This window comes from Carcharodon carcharias, chromosome 22, assembly GCF_017639515.1.
Source record: "Carcharodon carcharias isolate sCarCar2 chromosome 22, sCarCar2.pri, whole genome shotgun sequence".
NCBI lineage: Eukaryota > Metazoa > Chordata > Chondrichthyes > Lamniformes > Lamnidae > Carcharodon > Carcharodon carcharias.
The window spans coordinates 13,905,687-13,933,121 of NC_054488.1; the positions used below are offsets into that span (position 1 = coordinate 13,905,687).

Genomic DNA, 27,435 nt, shown 5'->3' on the forward strand with positions numbered 1-27,435 from the left:
CTGTAAGTTACAATCATGAGTTCGGACGCGGAAATGTCCGTTTTTGGGGTGGCGGCGCCATTCTTGCGAAAGCCTGAGAAGGAACGAATTGAAGCCCAAAATCGACCCTTCGAAGCTAAGACTGCATGCTACTGTGCCGATCCGAAAACAGAATTCACAAAAGGCACGATCAAGAGCAAGGAAGGTGGCAAAGTGGTCGTTGAAACCATAGATAAACAGGCATGTACTTCAGGGGAAAAAATCAGTTCACTTTAGAAAGTTTTAACGGTCACAATTTTTTTCAAATAATCTAAAGTAACTATCTTTTGGTTTTTTGCAGACTTTAACCCTCAAAGAGGACCAAGTCTTCCCAATGAATCCCCCAAAGTTCGATAAAATCGAAGATATGGCCATGATGACCCACCTGAGTGAACCAGCCGTGCTGTTTAACCTCAAAGAGCGTTATGCAGCCTGGATGATCTATGTAAGTGAATCCTCCACTGTAAAGTAAGAGCAGAAATACTTTTTATTGTAAGAAGATTTTTTGCAGAATTCTGAAGCACTATAATTGTCTGATTCTAGACCTACTCTGGGTTGTTCTGTGTCACCGTGAACCCCTACAAGTTGCTGCCAGTGTACAACCCGGAGGTAGTGGTGGGTTACAGAGGCAAGAAGCGTCAAGAGGCTCCTCCACACATCTTCTCCATCTCTGACAACGCCTATCAGTTCATGCAAACTGGTAAACTGGAGACTTCACTATCAATGCAACAATCAACATCAATTTGGCATTTCAAAAAGTTAAATTAATTGTCACTGGGCTGGATTTTCTGGAGGAGTTGATGGTGAATTGCCAGCATTCTGCATTATTGCCTTTTGACAAACAACAGAGTTGGCCCTAAAAAAAAATCATATTCCTGGAGTGTTGCTTAATGATTACTTAGCAGACATTTTAAGCCAAACTTTAAAAAATATTTTTACAATTGGAATATTTACCTTCTACGTTTATCCCTTGTTCATGTCCCAATCTTTAACTTGCTCTGTCTAACAGTGTTTAAAAGTAATTTTATTTTCCTGATGAAAATCCTTTGATGTGATTGGCTGCTGGGACAGCCTGAAGCTATTACTACTGGCCCATGCTGTAAATGCTCAGTAAAGATCACTACAATCAGTTGCAGTGTCACTACACAGAGAGAGGGATGACAGCTTCATCAGAAATATCACTAGACCCTCAGCCAGACTTACTTTATGGCCAGTGGTGAATGCCATTGCTTTTCTGCTGGCTGCAAAATTCAGGCCATTACATTTTGCACAGCAAGGTTTGGCTTTTCTTTTGATAAATCTCGATAGCCAATGATTTGACGCTGATTCACATTGTTGGCAGTGAATTAACTTTGTTCAAAATAAGTAAGACTTATTACATTGCAACATCCAGGCTGTATTTTACAAAGTGTATTTGTAAGCCTTATGACCTAATTTATGTCTTGGATAAAGGTTGTAGAGATAAAGCATCTGCACCACTGGCTGCAAACACTGGCATGTTCACCAAATGGCTTGATAGCACCCCCTGGCCCTAACCCCTAGATATCCTTTTGAGTGTCTCTTCAAGCCTTCCAGGCTGATTGTTTGAACTCTATTTTTATACCCCTTTCTACTTTCCAAAGCCACTACATTACTTAGACCAATCATTGGTTGACAGCCATTCCAAGCATAGCGCACATACAAAGCCCTGGCTTGGCTCGGGTTTCAGTCTAACAACCCTTGATACCGTTTACTTTCCTACTGCTGTAGCTATTATTGGTGCAGCTGTGGCAAAACAAAGAGGCATCTTTTATACTGTAGACATGCACTGGCCTTGATGGCACCTCGCCTTTACTCTTTATCATATTCCAAATAAGACACTTAGCTTTGGTTCGCATGGAAATGAAGTTACCTTTCCTTACTGTTTGCTCTTTTATTTCGGCTCATCTTTTAATTTAAATTATTTAGTCATATTACCCATTACTCTCTTTTGATTGTTTTCTTCTCCTACTACCCCTTTTCTAATGTTATCTACACCAGCAAGGCTTAGTGGTCTCTTATTTTAATGCAGAGGTGAAACAAAACTTGCATATGTATATAGATTTTGCAGGAATTACATGATAGCAGAATTCTAACAAGGACATTTTCTAGTTAAGTGTTAATCCTGATAAGTAACGAGTGAATCTACTGTAGGACTCCCTGATGCTCTTAATTGTTATTTATGTTTGTTTTTTTCTGTTCACAGATCGTGAAAATCAGTCCATTCTGATCACGTAAGATTTTTAAGCTCTCGTACAAATATTTAGCACCTGGAACTTAGGGTGCTTTTGATTTTAAAAATGGGCCTCTTTGGAATTTTTTCATTGTTCCCTCTTCTGCCCCTAGTGGAGAATCTGGTGCTGGGAAGACTGTGAATACAAAACGTGTCATTCAGTACTTTGCATCAGTTGCAGCCAGTGGCGATGCCAAAAAGAAGGAGGCTACTAGTGGAATAAAGGTAAGTCAACAAGTTCTGTTGCAAAGAGATGGTTAAACTGAAGAAAGCCTTAAAAGTGCAGTTATAAAATGACAGGAAATCCCTTGCTGAGAATGTAACAATGCCCTTTGGTAATAATTTGCAGACATGAGAAAATCAGCAGCAGCTTAGCACATCAGAATTGGATGCAATTATGCCATGGTCTTTGATTAACATTTTACATAAAATTATGTTGAAAGTACAGCATGGAAAAATGCCACTGGGCCTAACTGGCCAGTGTTGGTGGTTAGCCCCACAAGTATTGTCGTCATAATCATGTGTGTTCTACCTGTTCCCATATTGCTTTATTCCCCTGAGTGGGGAACATGGAACATGAGGACACAGCCTCAGGGTTGGGGGCTGATCATTTAGGATGAGGAGAAATTTCTTTCTTCAAAGGATTGTGAATCTTTGGAATTCTCTATCCCAGATGGTTGTGAATGTTCCATCATAGAATATATCTAAGGTTGAGCTGAACAGATATTTGGTCTATTATGGAATCAAGGGATAAGCAGAGTGGGTGGGAAAATGGAGTTGAAGCCAAAGATCAGTCAGATTGTACTAAGTAGTGGAGCTGGATCAATGGACCAGAAGGTCTACCCTGCTCCTTTGCCTTATGTTCTTATCTTCCCATTTCTTCAACCACCGACTTAACCAATTACTCATAAATCTATTCTTAAATGTTGACATGGTCTCAAGCACAGCTTGTATTCATAAAGCACCGTTAATGAAACACCTCAAGGCACTTCACAGGAGTGATTATGAAACAAAACATGCCACTGAGTCACATAAGGAGCTATTAGGTCAGATGAACAAAGGAGGCAGGTTTCAAGGAGTATTTTAAAGGAGAAAGCAAGGTACAGAAGCAGGTAGGTGTAAGGAGGGAATTCCAGAGCTTAGGGTCTGGGCAGTTGAAGGCACAACCACCAGTGGTGAAGTAATTAAAATCCAGATGCTGAAGAGGCCAAAATTAGATGAGTATATATATCTCAGAGGTTTGTGGGGCTGCAGAAGATTACAGGAGGGGCAAGACCTTGGAGGTACTTGAAACCAAGGATGAGAATTTTAAAGTTAGGACATTGCTTGAGCAGGACCCAATGTAGGTCAGTAAGCACAGGCGTGATAGGTGAATGGAACGTGGTGCAAGTTAGGACATTGGCAGCAGAGTTTTGGTTGACCTCAAGTTTATGGAGGATAGAATGTAGGAGATCTTACAGGGGTGAACTTAATTGTTGAGTCTAGAGGCAACAAAGGCATGAATTAGGATGTCAACAGCAGATGAGCTGGGGCAGGGACAAAGTCAGGTGATATTGCAGAGATGGAAACAGGCGGTGTTAGTGGTGGCTCGAATATGTGGTCGGAAGCTCATCCCAGGATCAAATATGACACCAAGGTTACGGCAGTCTGGTTTAGTTTCTCAGTGCCCAGGGAGAAGGATCCAATACAAGATGTTGGATAAGCAAGTCTGATAATTTAGAAACCGTGCAGGAGTTGAGAGAAGTGGAGGCAAGGTAGAGTCGGTTGGCCTTATCATGTATGTAAAAAATAACGCAGTGCTTTTGGATGCTGAGGGGTAACAGCTATATGAGAAATAAGAAGGGACCAAGGATAGATCCTTGGGGGACACCAGAGGTAACTGTGCAGGAGTGAGAATGAGAAGCCATTGCAAATGATACTTTGGCTGCAATTAGATAGTTAAGAACGGAGTCAGGCAAGAGCTGTCTCTGATTCTATCTCTGTTAATGCATTCTACAGCCTCACAGCCCACTGAATGAAAAGAAAGTTTCTCCTTCCGTATTCTAAATATCTTATATCTCCAACTCCTTCATTCTAGAGCCCTCAGCTACATTGCTTGTTTTCTGTCCCATTTCTTCAACATTGCTAGCAAATTGCTTTATAATCACATTTATTCCAACAAAAATCAGGCCTGATTTTTCCTATTTATATCCATACCAGTTATGCATTATTATGTTTCTGAGTTTGTTTTTTTTATCCAATTAATTAATTGTTTCATTGTTAATGCTTGTCAAATGTACTTCTAGGGAACTTTGGAGGATCAAATCATCCAGGCTAACCCTCTGCTGGAAGCTTTTGGTAATGCCAAGACAGTGAGAAATGACAACTCCTCTCGCTTTGTAAGTGTTTGGTCAGTAGCAACATAAAGCGTTAAGAATACCGCACTTATATCTACAGGAAATAGACTACAAAAAGCACTTCTAAAGGCACACATAATACTCAGTTTGTGAGACATCATTCAATGTTAACCAATGTTTTCTATAATTCTAATTCTAAGGGTAAATTCATCAGAATTCACTTTGGAGCCACAGGCAAACTGGCCTCTGCTGATATTGAAACTTGTAAGTATTTATCTGCCTCATATGTACTAATTAAAGTTTGAAATGCTGCAATTAATTCATTGGAGAGGCAATGTTCTTAATTAGCTCTGATGCTCCTAATACAGATCTGCTGGAGAAATCCAGAGTGACATTCCAACTGAAAGCTGAAAGAAGCTATCACATTTTCTACCAGGTTACATGCAACAAAAAGCCAGAACTTATTGGTAAGTGACCTTGACATTACCTTTTTTCGAAAGTTCCATCAATTGTTGCTTTTTTAAAATTAATATATTACAAATTGAAAAAATGCTTAAAAACCACCAATTTATGTGCTGTAGTCTAATTCTATTGTTTGATTTCAGAAATGTTACTCATTACCACCAACCCCTATGACTTCATATCTGTTAGCCAGGGTGAGATTTCTGTTGCCAGTATTGATGATGGTGATGAACTGATGGCTACTGATGTAAGTTAAATCTCTATGGCTGTGAATTTAATATTCCAGCAATTTGTCACAGCACTATAATTTGCTGGTTGCTCCTGTTGGTCCCTAGGAAGCCATTGACATTTTGGGCTTTACGAATGAAGAAAAGAATAGCATCTATAAACTCACTGGTGCAGTAATGCACTTTGGTAACCTCAAGTTCAAGCAGAAGCCACGAGAGGAACAAGCGGAGCCTGATGGCACTGAAGGTACATGAAAGCAATTTCATATGGTTAGAAACATTGTAAAGCATCAATAATGATATTTTTGCACCTCAAAATTTAGGCATAAGTAGAACGGGGCGAGGAATATTAGTTCATCAGTTTCCACCTTGACTAGTTCTTCAGTTGATGCACGGATAATAGAACACAATTGTGCCCTCTGTTTGGAGGAGAGACCTTTTGCCAAATCTGTGCTGTTGGTGCATGTCATTCCCCCATGCTTGTCCTTTTCATTGCAACTACACTCAACTGTTCATGGGCTGTTTGTAATGACAAATTCTGCTTGCCAACAATAAGGGATCTCAAATATTCTGCTAATGTTGCTTGTACGGAGAGGATTTGTGAAAAGTGATAATGCACATGCTAGCACCATAGCAGGTTTGCATGGTAGGGCAATATTCGTGTTTCTTTTTTTTTGTGATGACGCTATTCAGCCCATCATGCTTTTGCAGGCTCCTTGGTAGAGCTGTCCAACTAGTCACATTCCCCTGTTCTTTTCCCATAATGCTCTAACTTCATTCCCTTCAACTATTTACCATATTCACTTTGAAAGTTACCTTTGAATCTGCTTTGACCACTCTTCTGAGCAGTGCATTCCAGATCACACAAGTTGCTGCATTAAAAAAATAGTTTGTCCTGACACTTCTGGTTCATAAGTATTTTAGTACCAGTACACGAGAGGGGAAAAAAAAAATCATTCAAGCAATTTGCTTACATTTTGTGATTTGTTTCCAGCATTATTCTTAATTCATCATGTCCAATTGCTCCCAGTGACAATGACAGTCATATTTCCACCAGTGCTTAGCATGCATGTTACACAGGTCAAGTTTGTGAATCACTATTTGAGCATGTTGGGATTTTTCTCAGTTTGAATGGAGACAAGTGTGGAAATTTCACACAACTACCATGGTTCTTCGGTGAAATCCTAGAGACAACACTGGGGCTGAATTTCCTTCGGGCTTGTCCCAATCCAACCCAATAACAATGGTGCAGGTTAAGGAGAAACCCTTATCTGTTACATAAAGTGGGAGCCTGTCACATATTAGAACATCTGAAGGTGCTTCACAGGTTTGATATCAAGTGAAATTTGACATCAAGCCACATGAGGACCTTAGATAAAGGGGTAGGTTTTAAGGAGCATCTTAAAAGAGGTGAGAGAGGTAGAGATGACAGGCTTGGGATGGGAATTCTAGACCAGAATTGGAGAGATGGAGAGGTTCGAATGGAGATTGTAGAAATAAGGTGGGGTGAGGGCATAGAGGAATTTGAACACAATGATGAGAATTCTAAATCTAAGGTGTTGCTGAACCAATAAAGCAACATGGATCCAAGATAAAACTTAGGTGTGGAACAAAATGGCTAGAGGAAAGGAAGACACAGATCAGGTCTAAGACAGATAACTGTGAAGTGATGCATTTTGATTGGATGCATGAAAAGAAGCAATATAAACAAGATGGTACAAAGGGAGTGCAGCACCAGAGATATCTGGGAGTGTATGTCCACAGATCTTTGAAAGTGGCAGGACAAATTGAGAAAGGTGTTAAAAATCTTATGGATCCTTGGCTTTATAAATTGAAATGTAGAATGCACATGCAAGTAAGTTATGCTAAACCAATATAAGTCACAGGCTGGAATATTGTAAGCATTTCTGGGCACCACATTTTAGGAAAGAACTTTAGGCCTTAGAGAGGATGCAAAGGAGATTCACTGGGATATTCAGCAAGTCAGACAGCATCTGTGAACGAAAGAGCGCACTCATCTCCCTGAGGCTAAGTGTTGCCTCAGGGAGATCGGCTACACATTAAAAATCTTAAAAATAGAGAAAAAAAATTCCCTGACATGTCCCCTCATCTGACAATGTCACATGAGTTGGAACATGTCCATCACTTTCAAATACACTTTTATTACATTTTTAAAAACCTACAGGTCCATGAATTAAGTTAATGACTTTGTCAATGGCCTCATCCTATGTCATTTTATGCGTTAGCGAACGGGCCCCGCCCCCCGGTCATGGACCAGGAAACCCTGGCCATAGTGTTTTTCATGACCACTGGATGTTTCAAAATACTTTACATCTAATGAAGTACTTCTGAAGCGTAAGATAAAAGCAAAAAATTGCGGGTGCTGGAAATCCAAAACAAAAATAAAATACCTGGAAAAACTCAGCAGGTCTGGCAGCATCTGCGGAGAGGAATACAGTTAACGTTTTGAGTCCGAATGACCCTTCAACAGAACTGTTGTTGAAGAGTCATACGGACTCAAAACGTTAACTGTGTTCCTCTCCGCAGATGCTGCCAGACCTGCTGAGTTTTTCCAGGTATTTTTATTTTTATTTCACAAGTGTAGTCACTATTGTAATGTAGGAAATGTGGCAACCAGTTTGCATACAGCAAATTCCCACAAACAACAATGAGATGATGGCCAGATAATCTATTTTTGTGATGTTGATTGTGGGATAAATATTGACCAGGACACCGAGGATAACTGAGAGAGAAACAGAGTTAACATTTCAGGTTAATGACCCCAAAGACCTTCAACCTGAAACATTAACTCTGTTTCTCTCCCTGACCTGCTGAGTATTTTCAGCGTTTTCTGTTTTCTTATAGCAGAAGAAGTGAAGGGAAAATTCGATAGAGGTATTCAGAATCATGCAGTATTTTAATGGAGCAAGTATTGTCAGCGACAGAAGGTTTGGTAACAGGGATCTAAGGTAATTGGCAAAAGATCAAGAGATGAGATGAGGAGAATTGCTTTTTACACAGTGATTTTTATGATCTGAAATGCACTGCGTGAAGGGTGGCAGAAGATCCAAAAATAAATTCTGACAGCGTGGACAGACTGGATGCAGGGATGATGTTTCCCCTGGCTGCGTAGGGGGTCTAGAACAGTCTCAGGATATGGGGTAGGCCATTTAGGACTGAGGTGAGCAGAAATCTCTCCAGTCAGAATGTGGTGAACCTGTGGAATTCTCTACCACAGAAAGCTGTGGAGGCCAAGTCACTGAATACATTTAAGAAGGAAATAGATAGATTTCTAGACACTAAAGGCGTCAAGGGGTATGGGGGAGAGTGGGAGTATGGCGTTGAGATAGAGGATCAGCCATGATCATATTAAATGATGGAGCACGTTTGAGGGGCTGAATGGCCTACTCCTGCTCCTATTTTCTGTATTTCTTTGTTTCTATGTTTCAAAATGGCATTGTATAAACGCAGGAAAGGGAAATGTTTTTAGGGCTGTGCAGAAAGGACAAGGCAGTGGGAATAATTGGATAGTTCTTTCAAATAGCTGGCATAGGTATGTTGATTGCTGTCATTCTGTGCAGCATGATTGAACCATTTTTCTCCTTTTCAGTTGCTGACAAGGCTGCTTACCTGATGGGTCTCAATTCTTCTGAATTACTCAAAGCTTTGTGTTACCCACGAGTCAAGGTCGGCAATGAGTTTGTGACCAAAGGTCAGACGGTACAGCAGGTACTGGATTCACCTCTGATACTAAAGAGAGATTCTTGTGAAATTACTTATTAAGATTTAATTGCATCTGCTGATAGACTTTCTGTCACTAATGGATACTTTGTCTTATTAGGTGCACAATTCTGTTGGTGCCCTTGCGAAATCAGTCTATGAGAAGATGTTCTTGTGGATGGTGATACGTATCAATCAACAATTGGACACAAAACAGCCCAGGCAGTATTTTATTGGTGTGCTGGACATTGCTGGCTTTGAAATCTTTGACGTAAGAGACAATACATTACTTTTAGGACGATCTAACCTCCCATATCTACTTACATGGTACTAATTGATATTTTGTGAATGGGATGTCAACACCTAGTGCACAATTCAGGTGACAGAGTTAGAGGATGGGGGGATAATCGCATCAGGGTACACTGATCAAAGTAGTCCTCGGTTTAAAATAATCCATCCCTTATTTTTGTATTTCTGTTATAAGCTTCTATGTACACATTTGAAATGAAAACTGTTTATGTAAACATGCTGTAATTACACCTTTCTGCCAATAGTAGCATTTTAGTTCCTCCATTTGGAGTATGAGAGTTACTGGTGTCAGTTATGGCTTGCTGGCAGCACTCTCATCTCTGTATCTGAAGGATATGTGCTCAAGTCACTTTTCAGAGACTTGAGCATGTAATCCAGGCTGGTGCTTTAGTATGGTACTGAGAGAGCATTTTGTTGTTGGAGACACTATATTTCAGATAAGGCATTAAATAGTGGTTCCTTTTGTAATCTCAGTTGGATGTAAAATATCCCATTGCTATTTAAAGAACGGTAGGGGAATATTCCCAGTGTCTTGACCAGTAATTATCTCTCAAATCACACAGATTATCTGGTCATTGCTATTTTGTGACCTCACACTGTGCAGTTTGCCTTGTTTCTCACATTACAATAATGGCTACAGTCCAAAGCAGGTAATTGGCTGTGAAGCACTTTGAAACATGCGGAGGTCATGAAGGGTGCTATATCAATGCAAGTTGTTTCTTTGCATAGTCACAAGTTTACATAGGCAGTTTTCATTATAATAGTGGACACATGAATTTATAATATAAAACATTAATGTTATGCAGCTATTGTATTATTTTTAATATATTACTAATAAATCTCTTGTTACGATCGGGAACGGATTTCAGATAAAGCTAGGTTAGAGGGCAAGGAATAATAGGAGCTGGTGTACAGTTGCATTGCAATCTTCATTCTGTTGTTATTTTCATATATATTATAAAGTTATAAGTTCACAATTATAATGGGACTGCTGTGTAAACCTCTCACCCAGTCATTGTAGTAGTAGGGTAGGATGTAATTACAGTGTTAATGTAGATGGGCAATTTCCAATATAAATGTGGACATATATATTTGAAAAGGGAAAAATTGAGAGCAATTACTCACAAATGTAAAACAATTCAATACGTTATAGATAGTTATAAATAGCCCTTACCTTCTGTGTGAATTTAGTTTAACAACTTGGGAAATCCAATGACTAAATAACACTTTAAATTGCTTTATTTATTCAGTTCAACAGCTTTGAACAGCTATGTATCAACTTCACTAATGAGAAACTGCAGCAGTTCTTCAACCATCACATGTTTGTTCTGGAACAAGAAGAGTACAAGAAGGAAGGAATTGAATGGGAATTCATTGACTTTGGTATGGATCTGGCTGCTTGCATTGAACTCATTGAGAAGGTAAGGGAATCAAAATGCATTATATATAAGAATTACTGCCAATAATAGAAACAAAACATGATTGTAGCTGTCACAGATGTTTATAATTGACTGAATATCTGATACACTTTAGTCCAATACTTATATATTTCAATTAACAGCCCATGGGGATTTTCTCCATTCTGGAAGAGGAGTGTATGTTTCCCAAGGCTTCAGATACCACTTTCAAGAACAAACTGTATGACCAGCATCTTGGAAAGACTAAAAACTTCCAGAAACCCAAGCCTGCAAAAGGCAAGGCTGAAGCTCACTTTGCCTTGATCCACTATGCTGGCACCGTGGATTATAATGTCAGTGGCTGGCTGGAAAAGAATAAGGACCCTCTGAATGAAACTGTTATTGGGCTGTACCAGAAGGCTGCGCTCAAAGTCTTGCAAACACTTTACACTGGTCATGCTGCGGAAGGTATGTTTTGACCGACTCATAATGGTTTTATTGATTTTGAGAATATGTTGATGAATAGCTAATATTTGTCCGTCATGTTCCGTTGCTAATTGCTAAAACTATTCTTTGTGACTGCAGCTGGTGCAAAGAAAGGCGGCAAAAAGAAGGGTTCATCTTTTCAAACTGTCTCGGCTCTGTTTAGGGTATGTTTTCTTTTTAATATATCAAGACTACATGATTTAGTCATGGAGTAATTATGGCATAGAAGGAGGCCATTCAGCCCACTGAGTCCATGCTGGCTCTGTGGATGGGGGAATGGTGTACATATTCTCAGTATTTTTCTATTGTAATTGAAAAAGTAGAATGAAGCTTCAATATTGGGAACCTTCTGTAACTTTCCCAGGCGGGTTAGAGTGTCTGTTAGAATCAAAGAATAAAGATTCAAGCTTAGGCAGACATTCAACTGCTGGAACAGCCCCATAAATTTGTAACAATATAGTATTGCATTCAAATTCATGGAAATGCTTGTAAAATAGTGAAGATAAGTTGTCTTCTACAGGAAAATCTGAACAAGCTGATGACTAACTTGAGGTCCACTCACCCACATTTTGTGCGCTGCCTAATTCCCAATGAGACAAAGACTCCAGGTAATTGAATTGACTATTTATAATGCAAACAAAACAAATATTGTAGTAAAATGTAGCATTTTCTTTTCCTTTCCTAGATTTTTTATATTCAGTAATGAATATACAATCAATTTGATTTTTGGAATAAAAATGCAGCTAAATCAAAAACAAAGGAATTAGTTTACATCATTTCTGTCATTTCTTAGGTGAAATGGATAATCACTTAGTCATGCACCAGCTCAGATGTAATGGTGTGCTTGAAGGAATTAGAATCTGCAGAAAAGGATTTCCAAGCAGAATCCTATATGGTGACTTTAAACAAAGGTAAGGAGTTATGTAAATGCACAAAGATTCAATGAAAATTAGCATAAAGTGGCACTTATTAAAATTCTCAAATGTTAAATGTAACAGATACAGGATTCTGAATGCAAGTGCGATTCCTGAAGGACAGTTCATTGACAGCAAGAAGGCATCTGAAAAACTCTTGGGTTCCATCGATGTTGATCATACCCAGTATAGGTTTGGCCATACTAAGGTCAGAAGCTGTTTTTTATACGTGCCCGACATTTTACAGTTTGATGAAGGGACTTTGTCACCATCTGAAACTTTTTATTTCATTAAAGGTATTTTTCAAAGCTGGTCTCCTGGGTACACTTGAAGAGATGAGAGACGACAAGTTGGCAGAACTTGTTACCCGCATACAAGCTGTCAGCCGTGGACATCTCATGAGAGTTGAATTCCAGAAGATGATGGAGAGAAGGTGAAGTTAACTTTCATGTACTCCAATATCTTTTGCTTTAAGGGATGGAAAATGAAGAAAGTTGTGCTGTGATACTGTTTGTACAATTCTCTTTGCCATTATTTCCTCCAGGGAATCTGTCTTTACCCTGCAGTATAACATCCGTGCATTCATGAATGTCAAGCATTGGCCTTGGATGAAACTTTTCTTCAAGATCAAACCTCTTCTAAAGAGCGCCGAATCTGAAAAAGAAATGGCGAATATGAAAGAGGAGTTTGAGAAAACTAAAGAAGCACTGGCTAAATCTGAAGCAAGAAGGAAAGAATTGGAGGAGAAAATGGTGTCTCTGGTACAGGAAAAGAATGACCTGGTTCTTCAAGTACAGTCGGTATGCTTTCCTCTTGCACATACGTTCATATACATCAAGGAACGGGATGTTTGATAGAATAATTCAGTGCAAACACGATTACTTAGATAGTTCACCTTCTGTTGAATTTAACGAACATTCAATCCTCCACTGTTTCTCTTTAAAATTTTGCACTCATTCTGAAGGACAGTAAACAATTTTTTCCATTATTTTCACACATTGCAAGTATCAATTAATGAACGACCCCTTTACTCTGCTCAACCTATCTGCCTTGATGCTAGCTTGAGAAGATTTCCTTCCTGGTAACAGCCATCCTTATAATTTTGTTGTGAAATATTGTCAGTTTATGTCAAAATATGGGAAATTCTGTGCTGAGGCTGGTGCGCACTAGGAATGGTTGGGACTACCAAATACATTTCACATAGAACCTGTAAGGATGATAGCATGATTGTAATTTCATTCCAATAGTTTGGGTGATACACCTCAGAGCTGAAGCTTTGGTATCAGTAAAAAGAAATCTACTTTAATATCACTGGTTATGATGAGCCAATAAGAAATGCACTCACTGATCCAATGATAGAAATTTGAAATCAAAGGATAAGTATGCCAAAATTCACTGGCATAATTAGGTTTATTTGCGACATTGTAATTGTTTCAAAACCTTTCCCAAATTAGTGAGATATTGGGTCAAATGTTTGTAATGTGTCACAGGTGGGAATAGAGGCAGGCATGCCCTGGAAATCCCACCACCACAGGGCATTTTGGATTCCCAATGTAATTCCAACTCATTGTGATTTTTGTAAAGAAAGCAGGAAGTGGCCAGCTACTTGCAAAAGGTGGGTCTGTAATCAAGCGTGTACAAACGTACTAATTGTTAACTTATTGAAGGAAAGTTTGCAATTTTTAAGGGGAGGCTAGGGACACACGAAGGGTCTCAGTGCTCTTTGGGACGTTGATCAGTGAGCGCTGGAGCAGTTGGGAGTGGAGGGTAGAATGAGCTTACGTGGATCGTGGAGCATAGCAGGGGTGCAGGTTCATCATGATAATGCAGCTGAAGGTAGGAAAGGCCATTCATGGGAACGGGAATTAGCTACTCTGAATTGGAGATGAGCAGTAATGAGGAACAGCCTCAATGGCAGCTGTGGTAGGTCCTTGGCCATGAGGGACACAGAGATTAGCAACAAGAGACTGGGAGGCAGCAAAGGTGATACTCTCACCATAGGATGTAAAGGATGCATAGGAGGTGAAGCTTCCTTGGAATGTCAAAGCACCAGTGTTGCAGGAAGCCCAACAGAAATAGAATGCTTCACATGATGCTACAGCCTCTAAAACAACATCAGCGGAAGCATCAGAGAATCACGGCAAACCCCCTTGCACAAGTGTCTGTCCTGTTGCTGGGCCACTGATCTCCACTTTCTTCCATTGCAAACTAAGTCAGCAACCACAATAATGGCTGCCAGTCCCATTTAAATTAAACCCACCACATCTGCACCCACCTACACTACCTGTCATTGGATGGCCAACGTGCCATATTACCACTTATTGGCTCTTTGAAAATCACGTCAGGAACCAGGTGCTGCCGCAGTATGAGGTCAGGACCCTGAAATGCTCCCGATGTTGGGGTCTCGATGCAGTAATGAAAATCCCACTGGTTGTCTTGGTTCTCGTTCACTGAAATTTGTGTCCCATGGTTGTTTCATATTCATCCCTGTTATTGAAATGTAATAAGAATGCATATTTTTTTTCTGTCAGGAAAGTGAAACTCTGGCAGATGCTGAAGAAAGATGCGAGGGGCTCATTAAAAACAAAATTCAGCTTGAGGCTAAGCTTAAAGAATCAAATGAAAGGCTAGAGGATGAAGAAGAAATGAATGCTGAGCTCACAGCCAAGAAAAGAAAATTGGAAGATGAGTGCTCAGAACTGAAAAAAGATATTGATGACCTGGAGCTTACTTTGGCCAAAGTTGAAAAGGAGAAACACGCTACAGAAAACAAGGTATGAACACACACACATTCCTACAAAACATAGATTGCTACTCCCTTCCTAACAGCACTGTGGGTGTTCCTACAAGACATGGACTGCAGAGGTTCAAGAAGGCAGCATACCACCACTTTCTCAAGGACAATTAGGGCTGAGCAATAATTACTGGCCTGGCCAGCGAAACCCACATCCCATGAATGAATATCAAAAAAAAATTGAGATATTTATCTGCAGGCACTGGGTGGCACATTATTTTTATTTTCCAGAATATATAGTGATAATTTTGACAATTTTATAGAATGGTGATGCACACTGATGTTTTTCCTCCACCACATAATTAACACATCTATGTATGTTATACACAGTTGGTAGCAATGGAATTGACATATTATTTTGTTCAAACAGGTCAAAAACCTTACGGAGGAAATGGCCTCTCTTGACGAAAGCATTGTCAAGTTAACAAAGGAAAAGAAAGCTCTACAAGAAGCCCACCAGCAGACACTGGATGATCTACAGGCTGAGGAGGACAAAGTCAATACTCTCACCAAAGCCAAAACAAAGCTGGAACAGCAAGTTGATGATGTAAGTGTCTATTACACTGGAAATTAAATATAACTTTCCACAGATTCTTTCTTCCTGAACTCGCTCTGAAAATGTTCTTGCCTTGTGCATCAGCTTGAAGGGTCTCTGGAACAAGAGAAGAAGCTGCGTGTGGATCTTGAAAGGTCCAAGAGAAAACTGGAAGGTGATCTGAAGCTAGCTCAAGAATCAATAATGGATTTGGAAAATGATAAGCAGCAAATAGATGAGAAGCTGAAAAAGTGAGAATAATTGACACTGTTGTTTCAAACTGTTGCACTGCATCATTTTTCTGTACACATTTATTTAAATTGACCTATTTGTATTACAGAAAGGAATTTGAAATTAGTCAACTATTAAGCAAGATTGAGGATGAGCAGGCCCTAGGCACTCAACTGCAAAAGAAAATCAAAGAGCTTCAGGCAAGTCACAATGCATAAATAAAGTTTAGAGAATTTCAAGCAATTTATGTAAAGTGCAAAATTACATAATGCAAAAGTAAAGATATCTAAATATTTATTTTAGGCTCGTATTGAAGAGCTTGAAGAAGAAATTGAAGCTGAACGTGCCTCACGTGCCAAGACTGAGAAACAAAGGGCTGATCTTTCCCGGGAACTTGAGGAGATCAGTGAACGACTAGAAGAAGCTGGTGGTGCAACTGCAGCACAGATTGAAATGAATAAGAAACGGGAAGCAGAATTTCAGAAGATGCGTCGCGATCTGGAAGAATCCACCCTACAGCATGAAGCCACGGCTGCTGCTCTTCGCAAGAAACAGGCTGATAGTGTCGCAGAGCTTGGGGAACAAATTGACAACCTGCAACGTGTGAAACAGAAGCTTGAGAAGGAAAAGAGTGAGCTGAAGATGGAAATTGATGACCTTGCTAGTAACATGGAATCTGTATCTAAATCTAAGGTACGGTTCTAAAACCCTTTCAATGTTGAATGCATTAAGAAATGACCAAGTTCTTTAAATATATGTACATTACTGTGACCATTTCCTTAAAGGCTAATTTTGAGAAGCTCTGTCGTACCGTAGAGGACCAACTTAGTGAGACAAAAGCGAAGAATGAGGAGAACATTGGCCTGGTTAATGATCTATCAGCCCAGAAAGCTCGCCTGCAAACTGAAAATGGTACTCATTGCAATAAAATCGGAATTTCTAGCAGTTATATATTGCTATTTGTGCTGCGTTTCTTAAAACTAGGTTGCTGTCAATCCTTAATTTATTCCCAGGTGAATTTGCACGCCAGTTGGAAGAGAAGGATTCCTTGATTTCTCAACTGACAAGAGGAAAACAAGCATTCACTCAACAGGTTGAAGAGTTAAAGAGACAACTGGAAGAAGAACTGAAGGTATTTCACTGTGCAGGCAATTTGAGTTTGATACACAGGAGATAATGTGGCAAACTGCTTACAAGATGCCAAGTGCGTGAACCAAGTTTTGTGCAGGAAATTTTGGTTCCTATTGTTCCATTCAGCTGATTAAAAATAAGGAAGAACCATAATGCCGTGCACATTATCTGACTAAACGGTTGCTTAGTAGTGCAAGTGATATATTAGACTGCACAGATTGCAACAAATTAATAAAGCATGTATTTGCCAGCTAGCATTATGGTAATTCTTAAATGCTATTTATATATTCCATTGAAATACAAGATTATTTGAACATTTCCACCTGATCATTTCCTTTTATTTGTATCTTGTTTAAAGGCTAAGAATGCCTTGGCACATGCTCTCCAATCGTCCCGCCATGACTGTGATTTGCTCCGTGAGCAATATGAAGAGGAACAGGAGGGAAAGGCTGAGCTCCAACGTGGCATGTCCAAGGCCAACAGCGAAGTTGCTCAGTGGAGAACAAAATACGAAACGGATGCGATCCAGCGCACGGAGGAACTGGAGGAGGCCAAGTGTGTTCTGATCACCATATTCTTTCTTTTTTACATAGAATTTACAATTTGGAAACAGGCCATTCTGCCCAGCTGATCCATAACCATGATTTGTTTGCTCAACACACCCTATCTTATCTAATTCCATCAGCATATCCCTCTATTCCTTTCCCCTTCATGGATTTAGATAGCTTCTCCATGAATACAAATATGCTATTTGTCCCTGTGTTGGAGAGTTCAACATTCTAAGTAGTCTCTGGCTAAGAAGGTGTCTTCCAAATTTTCTTGAAGATTTATTGGTGATTATCGTATAATTATGGCTTCTAGTTTTGGGCTCCCCATAAGTGGGAACATTAGTATATTTAGCCTATAAAATCTCTTCATAGCTTTAAATAATTCTTTTAAGTAACGCTTCACCTCCTCTTTGTTAGAGAAAGGGACCCCAGACCAATATTTCCAGATGGGTATAAGCACTCAGTTGTGGTACTATCCTTGTCACTTTTTTTGCATCTCTTCCAGTGCCTCTAAATCCCTTAATAAAATGGAGACCAGAATTTTGAATAATGCTGTTAAGCATGGGTGTATATATGTTTCAACGTAACTTCTCTGCTCTTCAATTCTATTCCTCTGGAAATGAGTCTCAGTGCCCTTTTTTAATGTGGATTTGTTCTTCCTCCATGATTTTGCCGTATTTCAATTTTGCATACTTTTGTATCATTGTTTTACAGGAGAAAACTTGCCCAGCGACTCCAAGAGGCTGAGGATCAAATCGAGGCAGTAAATTCCAAATGTGCCTCACTGGAAAAGACAAAGCAGAGACTGCAAAATGAAGTTGAAGATCTTATGATCGACGTAGAGAGGGCTAATGCTGCTGCAGCTGCTCTTGATAAGAAACAGAAGAACTTTGACAAGGTGAGATGGAAGCATAATGGTAATGTTTCTGGTATTAGTAATCCAGAGGTCCAAGCCTAATGCTCTGAGGGACATGGGTTCAAACCCCAATTGAATAATAAATCTATAGTTAAAAGCTAGTTCCAGGAATGGTGACTGTGAAACCATTTGTTGATTGTTGGCCTTGCCTATGGGACAGGACACTAGCAGACATAGTGGCACAGTGGTATACTGTCAGGAGGGAGTTGTCCTGGGAGTCCTTACATTGAATCCAGAGCCCATGAAGTCTCATGGCATCAGGTCAAACATGGGCAAGGAAACCTTCTGCTGATGACCACCTAATACCACCATCAGCTTCCATCCCTGCCCCCCAACTGCCTCAGCTGATTAATCAGTACTTCTCCCTGTTGAACAATTATTGGAAGAAACACTAAGGATGGTAAGGGCACAGAATATACTTGGTAGCACCACTACTGACTGAGCTAGTTGAGTCCAGAAGAGCCTAGCTGCTAGACTGGGTATGTGACAGGTGGTGAGGGAATTATTGAGAGGGAAAAACCTACTCGACCTCGCCTTCACCAATTTACCTGTTGCAGATGCATCTGTCCATGACAGTGTTGGTAGGAGTGACCACTGCACAGTCCTAGTGGAAACTAAGTCTCATCTTCACATTGAGGATACCCTCCATGTTGTGTGGCACTACCACTGTGCTAAATGGGATAGGGTTGAAATAGATCTAGCAACTCAAAACTGGGCATCCATGAGGCACTGTGGGCCATCAGTAACAGCAAAATTGTATTCAACCACAATCTGTATCTTCATGGCCCAGCATATCCCTCACTCTACCATTACAATCAAACTAGGGGATCAACCCTGGTTCAATGAAGAGTGTAGGAGAGCATGCCAGAAGCAGCAACTAGGCATATGTAAAAATGAGGTGTCAACAGGTCTACTTGCATGCCAAACAGCGAAAGCAGTATGCAATAGGTAAAGCTAAGCGATCCCACAACCAATGTCTCAGATCAAAGCTCTGCAGTCCTGCTGCATCCAGTTGTGAATGGTGGTGGGCAATTAAACAACTTACTGGAGGAGGAGGCTCCACAAATATCTTCATCCTTAATGATGGGGGATCCCAGCATATCAATGCAAAAGACAAGACTCAAACATTTGCAACCACCTACAGCCAGAAGTGCTGGGAGTGTGATCCATCTCGGCCTCCTACCAAGGTCCCCAGCACCAAGTCTTCAGCCAGTTCAATCCACTCCATATGATATCAAGAAATAGCTGAAGGCACTGGCAAAGGCTATGGGTCCTGACAACATACCAGCAGTAGCACTGAAGACTTGTGCTCCAAAACTAGTTGCGTCCCCGAGCCAAGCTGTTCTACTACAGCTATAAAACTGGCATCTACCTGACAATATGGAAAATTGCCTCTGATGCACTTTCCAAATGCACAGCTTCTACCACCTAGAAGGACAAGCCAACAGATGCATGAGAACACCATCACCTGCAAGTTCCTCTCCAAACCACGCAGCATCCTGACTTGGAATTATATTGCGTTCCTTCACTGTTGCTGGGTCAAAATCCTGGAACTTCTTAACAGCACTGTGGGTGTACATACACCACATGGACTGTAGCAGTTCAAGAAGGTGGCTCACCAATTCTCAAGGGCAAATAGGGATGGGCAGGATGGGTAATAAATGTTGGCCTAGCCAGTGACGCCACCTCCTGTGAAAAGAGTAAAAGAAAATTGGATCTGTAAATCTGAAAGTAGGAAAGTTAGGATCCTTTTCACCTTAGGATTTTTGACAACCTTTGAACTCTTGTATTTTGACAGATTCTGGCAGACTGGAAACAAAAATATGAGGAATGCCAGTCTGAGTTGGAGGCATCTCAGAAGGAATCTCGCTCTTTAAGTACTGAACTCTTCAAAATGAAGAATGCTTATGAGGAAACTTTGGACCAACTTGAAACACTCAAACGAGAGAACAAGAATCTTCAGCGTGTGTTATTTTTCAAATTTAAAGCATTCTTTTGGTCTTATGTATTACTCTCTTGTGCGATCCCAGTTTAATTACTTCACCATTGGTGGCCATGTCTCCAGCTGCCTAACCTTAAGCTCTAGAACTCTCTCCCTACACCTTGCTCCCTCATCACCTTTCCTAAGGAGAAAAATTGTAAAGAAGCTGCTTAAACTTTCCTCTTTAACTAAGCTTTTGACCATCAGTTCTGATATCTCTTTATTCAAATGTTACCTTAGATGTTGGCATCATGCTAATGTCACTGGACTAGTATTCCAGATATTGAGGCAAATGCTCGGGGGATTTGGGTTCAAATCCCACTATAACAGTTGGTAGAATTTAAATTTAATTAATAAATCTGGAATATAGAGCTAGTCTCAGTCATGGTGACGATGACAACTGTCGTTGATTATCATAAAAACCCGCCTGGTTCATTATTGCCCTTTAGGGAAGGAAATCTGCCACCCTTACCTGGCCTGGCCTATTTATGACTCCAGATTCACAGCAATGTGGTTGTCTCTGAAATGGCCTGGCAAGCCATTTGGTTTCAAGGGATATTAGGGACGGGCAACAGATCTGCAACTGGTCTTGCCAGCGGTGCTCGTATCATGTGAATGAATAAAGGAGAAAAAAGGCTCAGTGTTGAACTTTAGTTTATAAAACCACTGCGAAGGTGTTTAGAACAGTTTTACTGCATTAAAGGTGCTATAAAATGCAGATTTTTGTTGTTGTAGAGAAAGCTGACTTGCTGTCAAACATCCTGTTTCTTTAAACAGAGGAGATCTCAGATTTGACTGAACAACTTGGAGAAAGTGGTAAGGCACTGCATGAGATGGAAAAGGCTAAGAAACAGGTTGAGACAGAAAAAAGTGAAATCCAGAGTTCTCTGGAAGAAGCAGAGGTATGTGAATAAATGGTCATGATTTTCATTGTGTTTATGCCATTTCCAACAAATTTGAAGGTGGGTTAAACACACAGAATGCAAGACTTTGGCTTACAACAAATGCACATTCTTTTTTTCTCTATTTAGGCATCCCTTGAGCATGAAGAAAGCAAACTTATGCGTATCCAGCTGGAATTCAATCAAGTAAAATCAGAAATTGACAGAAAGATCGCTGAAAAAGATGAAGAAATTGATCAAATTAAGAGGAACACTCAGAGAGTAGTGGATACTCTGCAAGCTTCTTTGGAGGCAGAAATCAGAAGCCGAAATGATGCCCTGAGAATCAAAAAGAAAATGGAAGGTGATCTGAATGAAATGGAGATTCAATTGAGTCATGCAAATCGCCAGGCTACAGAAGCTACAAAGCATCTCAGGGTTATACAGACTCAATTTAAGGTATTGGCAATGTAGTTGTTTCGTTGTAGTCCTTCAAATACTTGTAATAAATATTAAAATTGAATTAAATGATCTCGTGCAGGCACTAAGTAATTATTTATGACATTAACTAGCGGTCTCACAAAAGTCCTTCAAATACTTGTAATAAATACTAAAATTGAATTAAATGATCACTTGCAGGCACTAAGTAATTATTTACGACGTTAACTAGTAGTCTCTTAAAATGTAAGCAACTGCAGGCTAATGAAAACCTCTCTTTATGCTATTCAGGATGCACAGATACAAATAGATGAAGCTTTGAGGAGCAATGAGGACCTGAAGGAGCAATTGGCTATGTCTGAACGCAGAAGCAGCCTTCAGCAGGCTGAAATAGAAGAATTGAGAGCAGCATTGGAGCAGACAGAAAGATCTCGCAAGCTGGCTGAACAAGAATTGATTGATGCCAGTGAACGAGTACAACTTCTGCACTCTCAGGTAACATGCTGCTGGAAGATTGAAGAGCATTGTTCAAAGGTTTTACGCCGAATAAATGTTTGTTACTTCTTTCGTGTAATGCGAATCATTGTTTAATTTTTAATAGAATACCAACCTCATCAATACCAAAAAGAAGCTTGAAACAGATATCTCCCACCTTCAGTCTGAGGTAGAAGATGCCATTCAGGAGGCAAGAAATGCTGATGACAAGGCAAAAAAATCAATTACTGATGTAAGTTCTAAATTCAAAGTAGCCATTGACACTTAGATATTTCATACTGATTTATGCAAATAAATATTTCATGCTTAATTACTATAAGGCTGCTATGATGGCTGAAGAGTTGAAGAAGGAACAGGATACAAGTGCTCACCTTGAAAGAATGAAGAAAAACCTTGATCAAACGGTGAAGGACCTGCAGCACCGCCTGGATGAGGCCGAACAGTTGGCTATGAAAGGAGGAAAGAAGCAGATCCAGAAACTGGAAGCCAGGGTATGTAGTTTAACTGAATCCTGAATGACATGCCTGAATAGCAGAACAGAAATCTGGAGCATTTACTTTACTTGAAAACATAACTCTTTATACATCCTCCTACCTTAGGTACATGAACTGGAGAATGAATTTGAAGCTGAGCAGAAGCGTAGTGCAGAAGCTATCAAAGGCGCTCGGAAATATGAAAGGAGGGTCAAGGAACTCACCTATCAGGTGTGGAATTAAAATTTTAAATACATTCTAAATGTAACAAAAATGTATCAAAAATTATTGACATTGATATCCCACCTTTCCCTACAAGGTTCAAGATAGGGACTAGAATTACATGTTCTTGTTTTTATTTTTAATAGTCTGAGGAAGATAGAAAGAACCTCCTGAGGCTGCAGGACTTGGTTGACAAATTACAACTGAAGGTTAAAGCCTACAAGAGGCAATGCGAGGAGTCTGTAAGTCATTCTGAATGGCATTTACTTGAGAATGATTTGATGTCTGGTTGTGCCCACTGGAAACGCTTCAGTGCAGTATTTCCATTTCAGGAATTTAATGTTATCTTTATATATTTGTGCCTAATCATAACCCTCTTTGACATCATTCCAGGAGGAACAGGCTAATGTTCATCTATCCAAGTTCAGAAAGGTACAGCATGAGCTTGAGGAGGCTGAGGAGCGTGCTGATATCGCAGAATCCCAGGTCAACAAACTCAGGGCTAAAAGCCGTGACATCCAGGTAAATTTTTTGTTTTAAATGTAGTAACTTATATTGCCACATGCAGTAATCTTTAGTTATTTTGTCATGTACAGTAGTCTTAAGCCCACAACTGTATATTATTCCAATCAATTGATTCCAACTATAGATATTAATGTGCTGGTAGCTGCTGCTTGGAAATCCAACTTCTCAGAACTACATTTAAGTTGCATGGCTTTTGTTTGACTGTAATTATAACAGTCTTGTCCAGGACTGTTGGCATGCCTTGACACAAGCAAAGTAGAGCATTAATGTTAAAAACTTTAATGTTTAGAAAGTGGAGAGAGTACAATCCTCACTCTTTATACATTTAAGGTCATGTAACTAGGAGTTTGCAAATCAGGTTTGACAATGCATTAGATTTGAACTCTAACATTTAAGCTAAACATTGTGGATGCTGGAAACCTGAGGGAGAAACCGAAAATGCTGGAAATACTCAGCTGGTCTGGCATCATCTGCAGAGAGCGAAACAGAGTTAACACTTCAGGTCAATAAACCTTTGTCACAATTGGGAGTACTTAGAGATGTAACAGTTTTTAAGCAAGGCAAGGAAAGAGAGGAGGGATAAAAGAACAGAAAGGAAGGGAATGAAAATTGCCACAGTCCTAGAGGCCCATAAGATGCTCTCCCATTAGAGAGAGATATGACTGGTGATGACTTCAACCTGATGGTCACCACACCTCAGGTGAGGCTGAGAAGGCAGGGACTTCATGGATGACTTCAGCCAATGTGGGAATTGAACCTGTGCTGTTGGTGCCAATCTACATCACAAACCAGCTGTTTAGCCAACCAAGCTAACCAACCCCCATGGGTGGTCTAATAGAATGGAAAGCAGGAGAAATCAATTGACAATAAGGATGATGTTGCAAGGCAAAAAGAACCAGCAATGGGACCAAGTGAAGGAAAAATGTGTAAGTGGGTAAAGCAGAATTATTACAGAAGCTGCCATCCAAAAGCAGAAGAAAAAGGGGGTAGTGGTTAGGATCTGAAATTGTCAAAATCAGTATTGGTTCTGGAAGGTTGTAAAATGCCGAGTCAAAAGCTGAGCTGGTGATCCTTAGCTTACATTTGGTATAGCATAGGGTGCTGAGGACAGAATGGTCAGAGTGGGCGTTGGGTGGAGAATTAAAATGACAGGTGACCAGAAGCTTGGGATCATGCCTGCAGACTGAATGGAAGTGCTCCATAAAATGGTCACCCAGTCTGTGTTAGTACCCCGTCCCCCAGTGTAGTGGAAAACGCATTATGAGGAACAAATACAATACAATAAATTGAAAGGAGTAAAATTAAATTGCTAATTCACTCAGGAGCATTTGGGGCTTTGAACAATGTGAATGAGTAGGTAAAAGGACAGTTGTTGCATCTGCACAAGCATGGGAAGGTACCATGGGGAGGAGTGAGGCCGTCAAACTTGTGGGTGATTGAGCAGTGGACCAAGGTCTCTTCAGAGGGCTGAAAAGGAAGAGGAAGATGTGTTTGGTGGTGGCATCATGCTGGATGTGGAGGAGATGGCAAAAGATGATCTGTTGAATGTAGAGGCCTGGAATGGGGGAATATGAGGACAAAGGGAATCCTATTGTGGTTCCGAGGGGCTGGGGGGATGGAAGTGAGAGCAGAAGTGTGGGAAATGGAATAGAAATGGTCGAGGGCCCTGTCAACCATAGTGGGAGGGAGAGGGGGCTGGTGTCCTCTATTGAGGGAAGAAGGAGACAAATTGGGAGTGCTGTGACAGAGAAGGGGTGTGGGGATGGTTTAAACTTTATGTTGTTTCATGCTGAAGCAAAGTGAAACTACCTCTTCTAGGGAGATAGCCTCTGCTAGTATGCTGTTAGTTTAACATCACTGCTCAGCAGCAATTGCTTTGTACTGCAAATACACATGCAATTATAATTACAGTTTTTCCTAGAAATTATAGTTCTGTGCATACAAGAACATTTTAAAATACAATTTAAAAACTGAATCTTGTTTATTAATTGGAAAAAAAATGTTTATTTTGCAGAAAGTGGGGCACGCTGAAGAGTAATTACAAGCTTGAAGAGTTCACTGAAGAAATTCACAAAATGTGTATTTCTTTGTAACTTATTTTTCTATGTTATGTTAGACATATTAGTTATGTGTTACCAATAAAGAAAGCATCAACTTGTTGACATTTGTCCTGTCCTAATTTCTTTAATCATGATGAATCAATAGAGAAAAACAAAGAAAAGATCCAATATGTGATCAGTATATTAAAAGTCAAATTGGTATGTAAGCCTATTATATTCTCATATGTGTTGTTAATATTTTATTCTTAAATACAATAAATATAACTGTTGGTAAGGTATATGGTTAAGGTTCCTTAACAACACAGCTATTTATCCAGTGAATAGCTGAGTTAAATAGTTAAGATTGTCAGGTTAAATGCTCAGTTAACCAATTTCATTCCAGCAGGGAATGTTGCCATAATTGCCCAATGAGACGTAGAAAAGTCAAAAGCAGCTAGTGCAGCTCTCCTCCTTCACCACTATAGTTGCAGTGGGCCAAATGATCTGCTTCATAACAAAATAGTAAGGTCCTATGATTCTGTCAGCTGGGATTTGGCACCTTAGGCACTTGATGCTCTTGTTGATCTTGCCCTCCTCAAACTTCCCCAAATGATCACTCCTCGTGTAAGTCTAGAAAATGAATGTAGGTTTAATATTTAACAGGATTAAATTGTCTTGAGGCAAATATTGTGTTATGTGTCCAATCAAAAAGTAAATGTTCTTAATTTAGTGTTAAATATAGAATTATCCAGTACAGAAGGTGGCAATTCAGCAAATTGTGCCTGTGTCAGCTTGTTAAAAGAATTATCCAAGTAGTCCCACTTGCTTGTTTTTTTTCCTGTTACCCTGCAAATACTTCCTTTTCAAGTATATGTCCAATTCTCTTTTGGAAATTACTATTAAATCTGCTTCTGTCATTTTCTCAGGCAGTGCACTCCTGATCATAACTTGCTGCCTTGAGATGGTAAATGTACAAGTTAGAGTTTTGACAACACTGAGGGAGGTAGGAGTGGTGGCAAGTAATGTTTCCAAAATGAAATAGGGAATTTTGGTGGGGTTTATTTGTATATTGACTGTGTTTAATTGTATTCAGGTGATGAGCATTAATTGGGCTTTCACTTGATTACATACAAAGAGACACTTACTGAAACTCTGGTGTGTTGAGTTTTGAGGTGAATGCTTGCAATGTTTCACTCTGTTATAAATTTAAGAATGAATAAAAATCAGCTGCAATTCTATTGTTTACCTGAGGGCACTCTGGAATAACATGGTAGCAGAGAATGGTTGCCTACAGATGAAGGTGGAAAGCTTTTTAAAACAATCCAGTAGCCAATGTGAAAAATGACAGAAACCATGTGTAACTTGTTGGGTCTTGATTACTCTCTGATGTTCTTGGAGATTGAACAATGTGACAATGGAAGAATCACGTGGATATGTGGACACATTTTACGTCCCTACAAAGAGGAAACAAGATCTGGCCTTGGCACTATTGCTTCTTACCAGAAATATAATCAGAAATAAAGTATTTTGTCAGCTGGATGCCCGACAGTTGAGTATTGATGAATGTTTGAAACTTCTATTGGAATTATTGGATGAAATTTACAAGATAGATGACTTATTAAATGCCTATGAGGTATGGTCTGACTTTGTACAATTTGAAAAACAAATGGCTATCCAATGGAAGAATACATAATGGACTTCAACAGACTATATAAAAGAGATCCCTGGTTCAGTCCTAGTGATTAAATTGCTGGACTATGCTAAGTTGCCACATATGGACAGACTTCTGGTCCTAACTGGCGTTTAGTTCTTGGAGAGGGACTCCCTATTATATTGGATATCTGCTGCCTTGAAAAAAAATTCCTGGAGAAACAGTGATTTCCTGCAGTCTTTATGGAACAAATGGGACATTTTGTGATGGCACAAAGAATGGAAAACGTGACAATTGCCGGATTTTAAAATATTGGACGCAGTACGATGGAAGGGTTAAAGACAGGCAGAATGAGGAAGAAAGTGCCTATAGTGGAAATGACTATTACAGCAGAAGACAGAATTGAAACAGCAACAATAGGCAAATGAATGCCCAAGCTTCAGGTGTGATTCAAA

The 27,435-nt window shown here is 39.8% G+C and overlaps 1 protein-coding gene across 1 annotated transcript; it reads left to right on the forward strand.

The window, feature by feature from the left end:
• The first annotated feature begins 7 nt into the window (after nucleotides 1-7).
• On the forward strand, nucleotides 8-25,449 carry LOC121293596 (myosin-1B-like). The gene is made up of 39 exons (XM_041216681.1): nucleotides 8-219; nucleotides 320-463; nucleotides 562-718; nucleotides 2,243-2,270; nucleotides 2,383-2,494; nucleotides 4,555-4,647; nucleotides 4,806-4,869; nucleotides 4,974-5,072; nucleotides 5,211-5,314; nucleotides 5,403-5,541; nucleotides 8,905-9,023; nucleotides 9,136-9,285; nucleotides 10,574-10,744; nucleotides 10,885-11,188; nucleotides 11,306-11,370; nucleotides 11,727-11,814; nucleotides 12,000-12,117; nucleotides 12,205-12,328; nucleotides 12,417-12,553; nucleotides 12,665-12,920; nucleotides 14,652-14,894; nucleotides 15,285-15,461; nucleotides 15,555-15,700; nucleotides 15,790-15,880; nucleotides 15,984-16,373; nucleotides 16,466-16,592; nucleotides 16,694-16,812; nucleotides 17,170-17,366; nucleotides 18,074-18,257; nucleotides 20,074-20,239; nucleotides 21,034-21,158; nucleotides 21,288-21,596; nucleotides 21,867-22,070; nucleotides 22,177-22,302; nucleotides 22,391-22,561; nucleotides 22,670-22,774; nucleotides 22,912-23,007; nucleotides 23,159-23,287; nucleotides 25,305-25,449. Exons 1-39 carry the CDS (start codon nucleotides 16-18, stop codon nucleotides 25,326-25,328), a joined length of 5,805 nt encoding a protein of 1,934 aa, XP_041072615.1. The 5' UTR covers nucleotides 8-15; the 3' UTR covers nucleotides 25,329-25,449.
• Nucleotides 25,450-27,435: the final 1,986 nt, after the last annotated feature.

Coding starts and splice junctions, on each gene's coding strand:
- LOC121293596 (XM_041216681.1), top strand. CDS start 16: ATGAGTTCGGACGCGGAAATGTCCGTTTTTGGGGTGGCGGCGCCATTC. Junction 21,159..21,287: donor GTTCTCTGGAAGAAGCAGAG/GTATGTGAATAA, acceptor TTCTCTATTTAG/GCATCCCTTGAGCATGAAGA. Junction 22,071..22,176: donor TACAACTTCTGCACTCTCAG/GTAACATGCTGC, acceptor AATTTTTAATAG/AATACCAACCTCATCAATAC.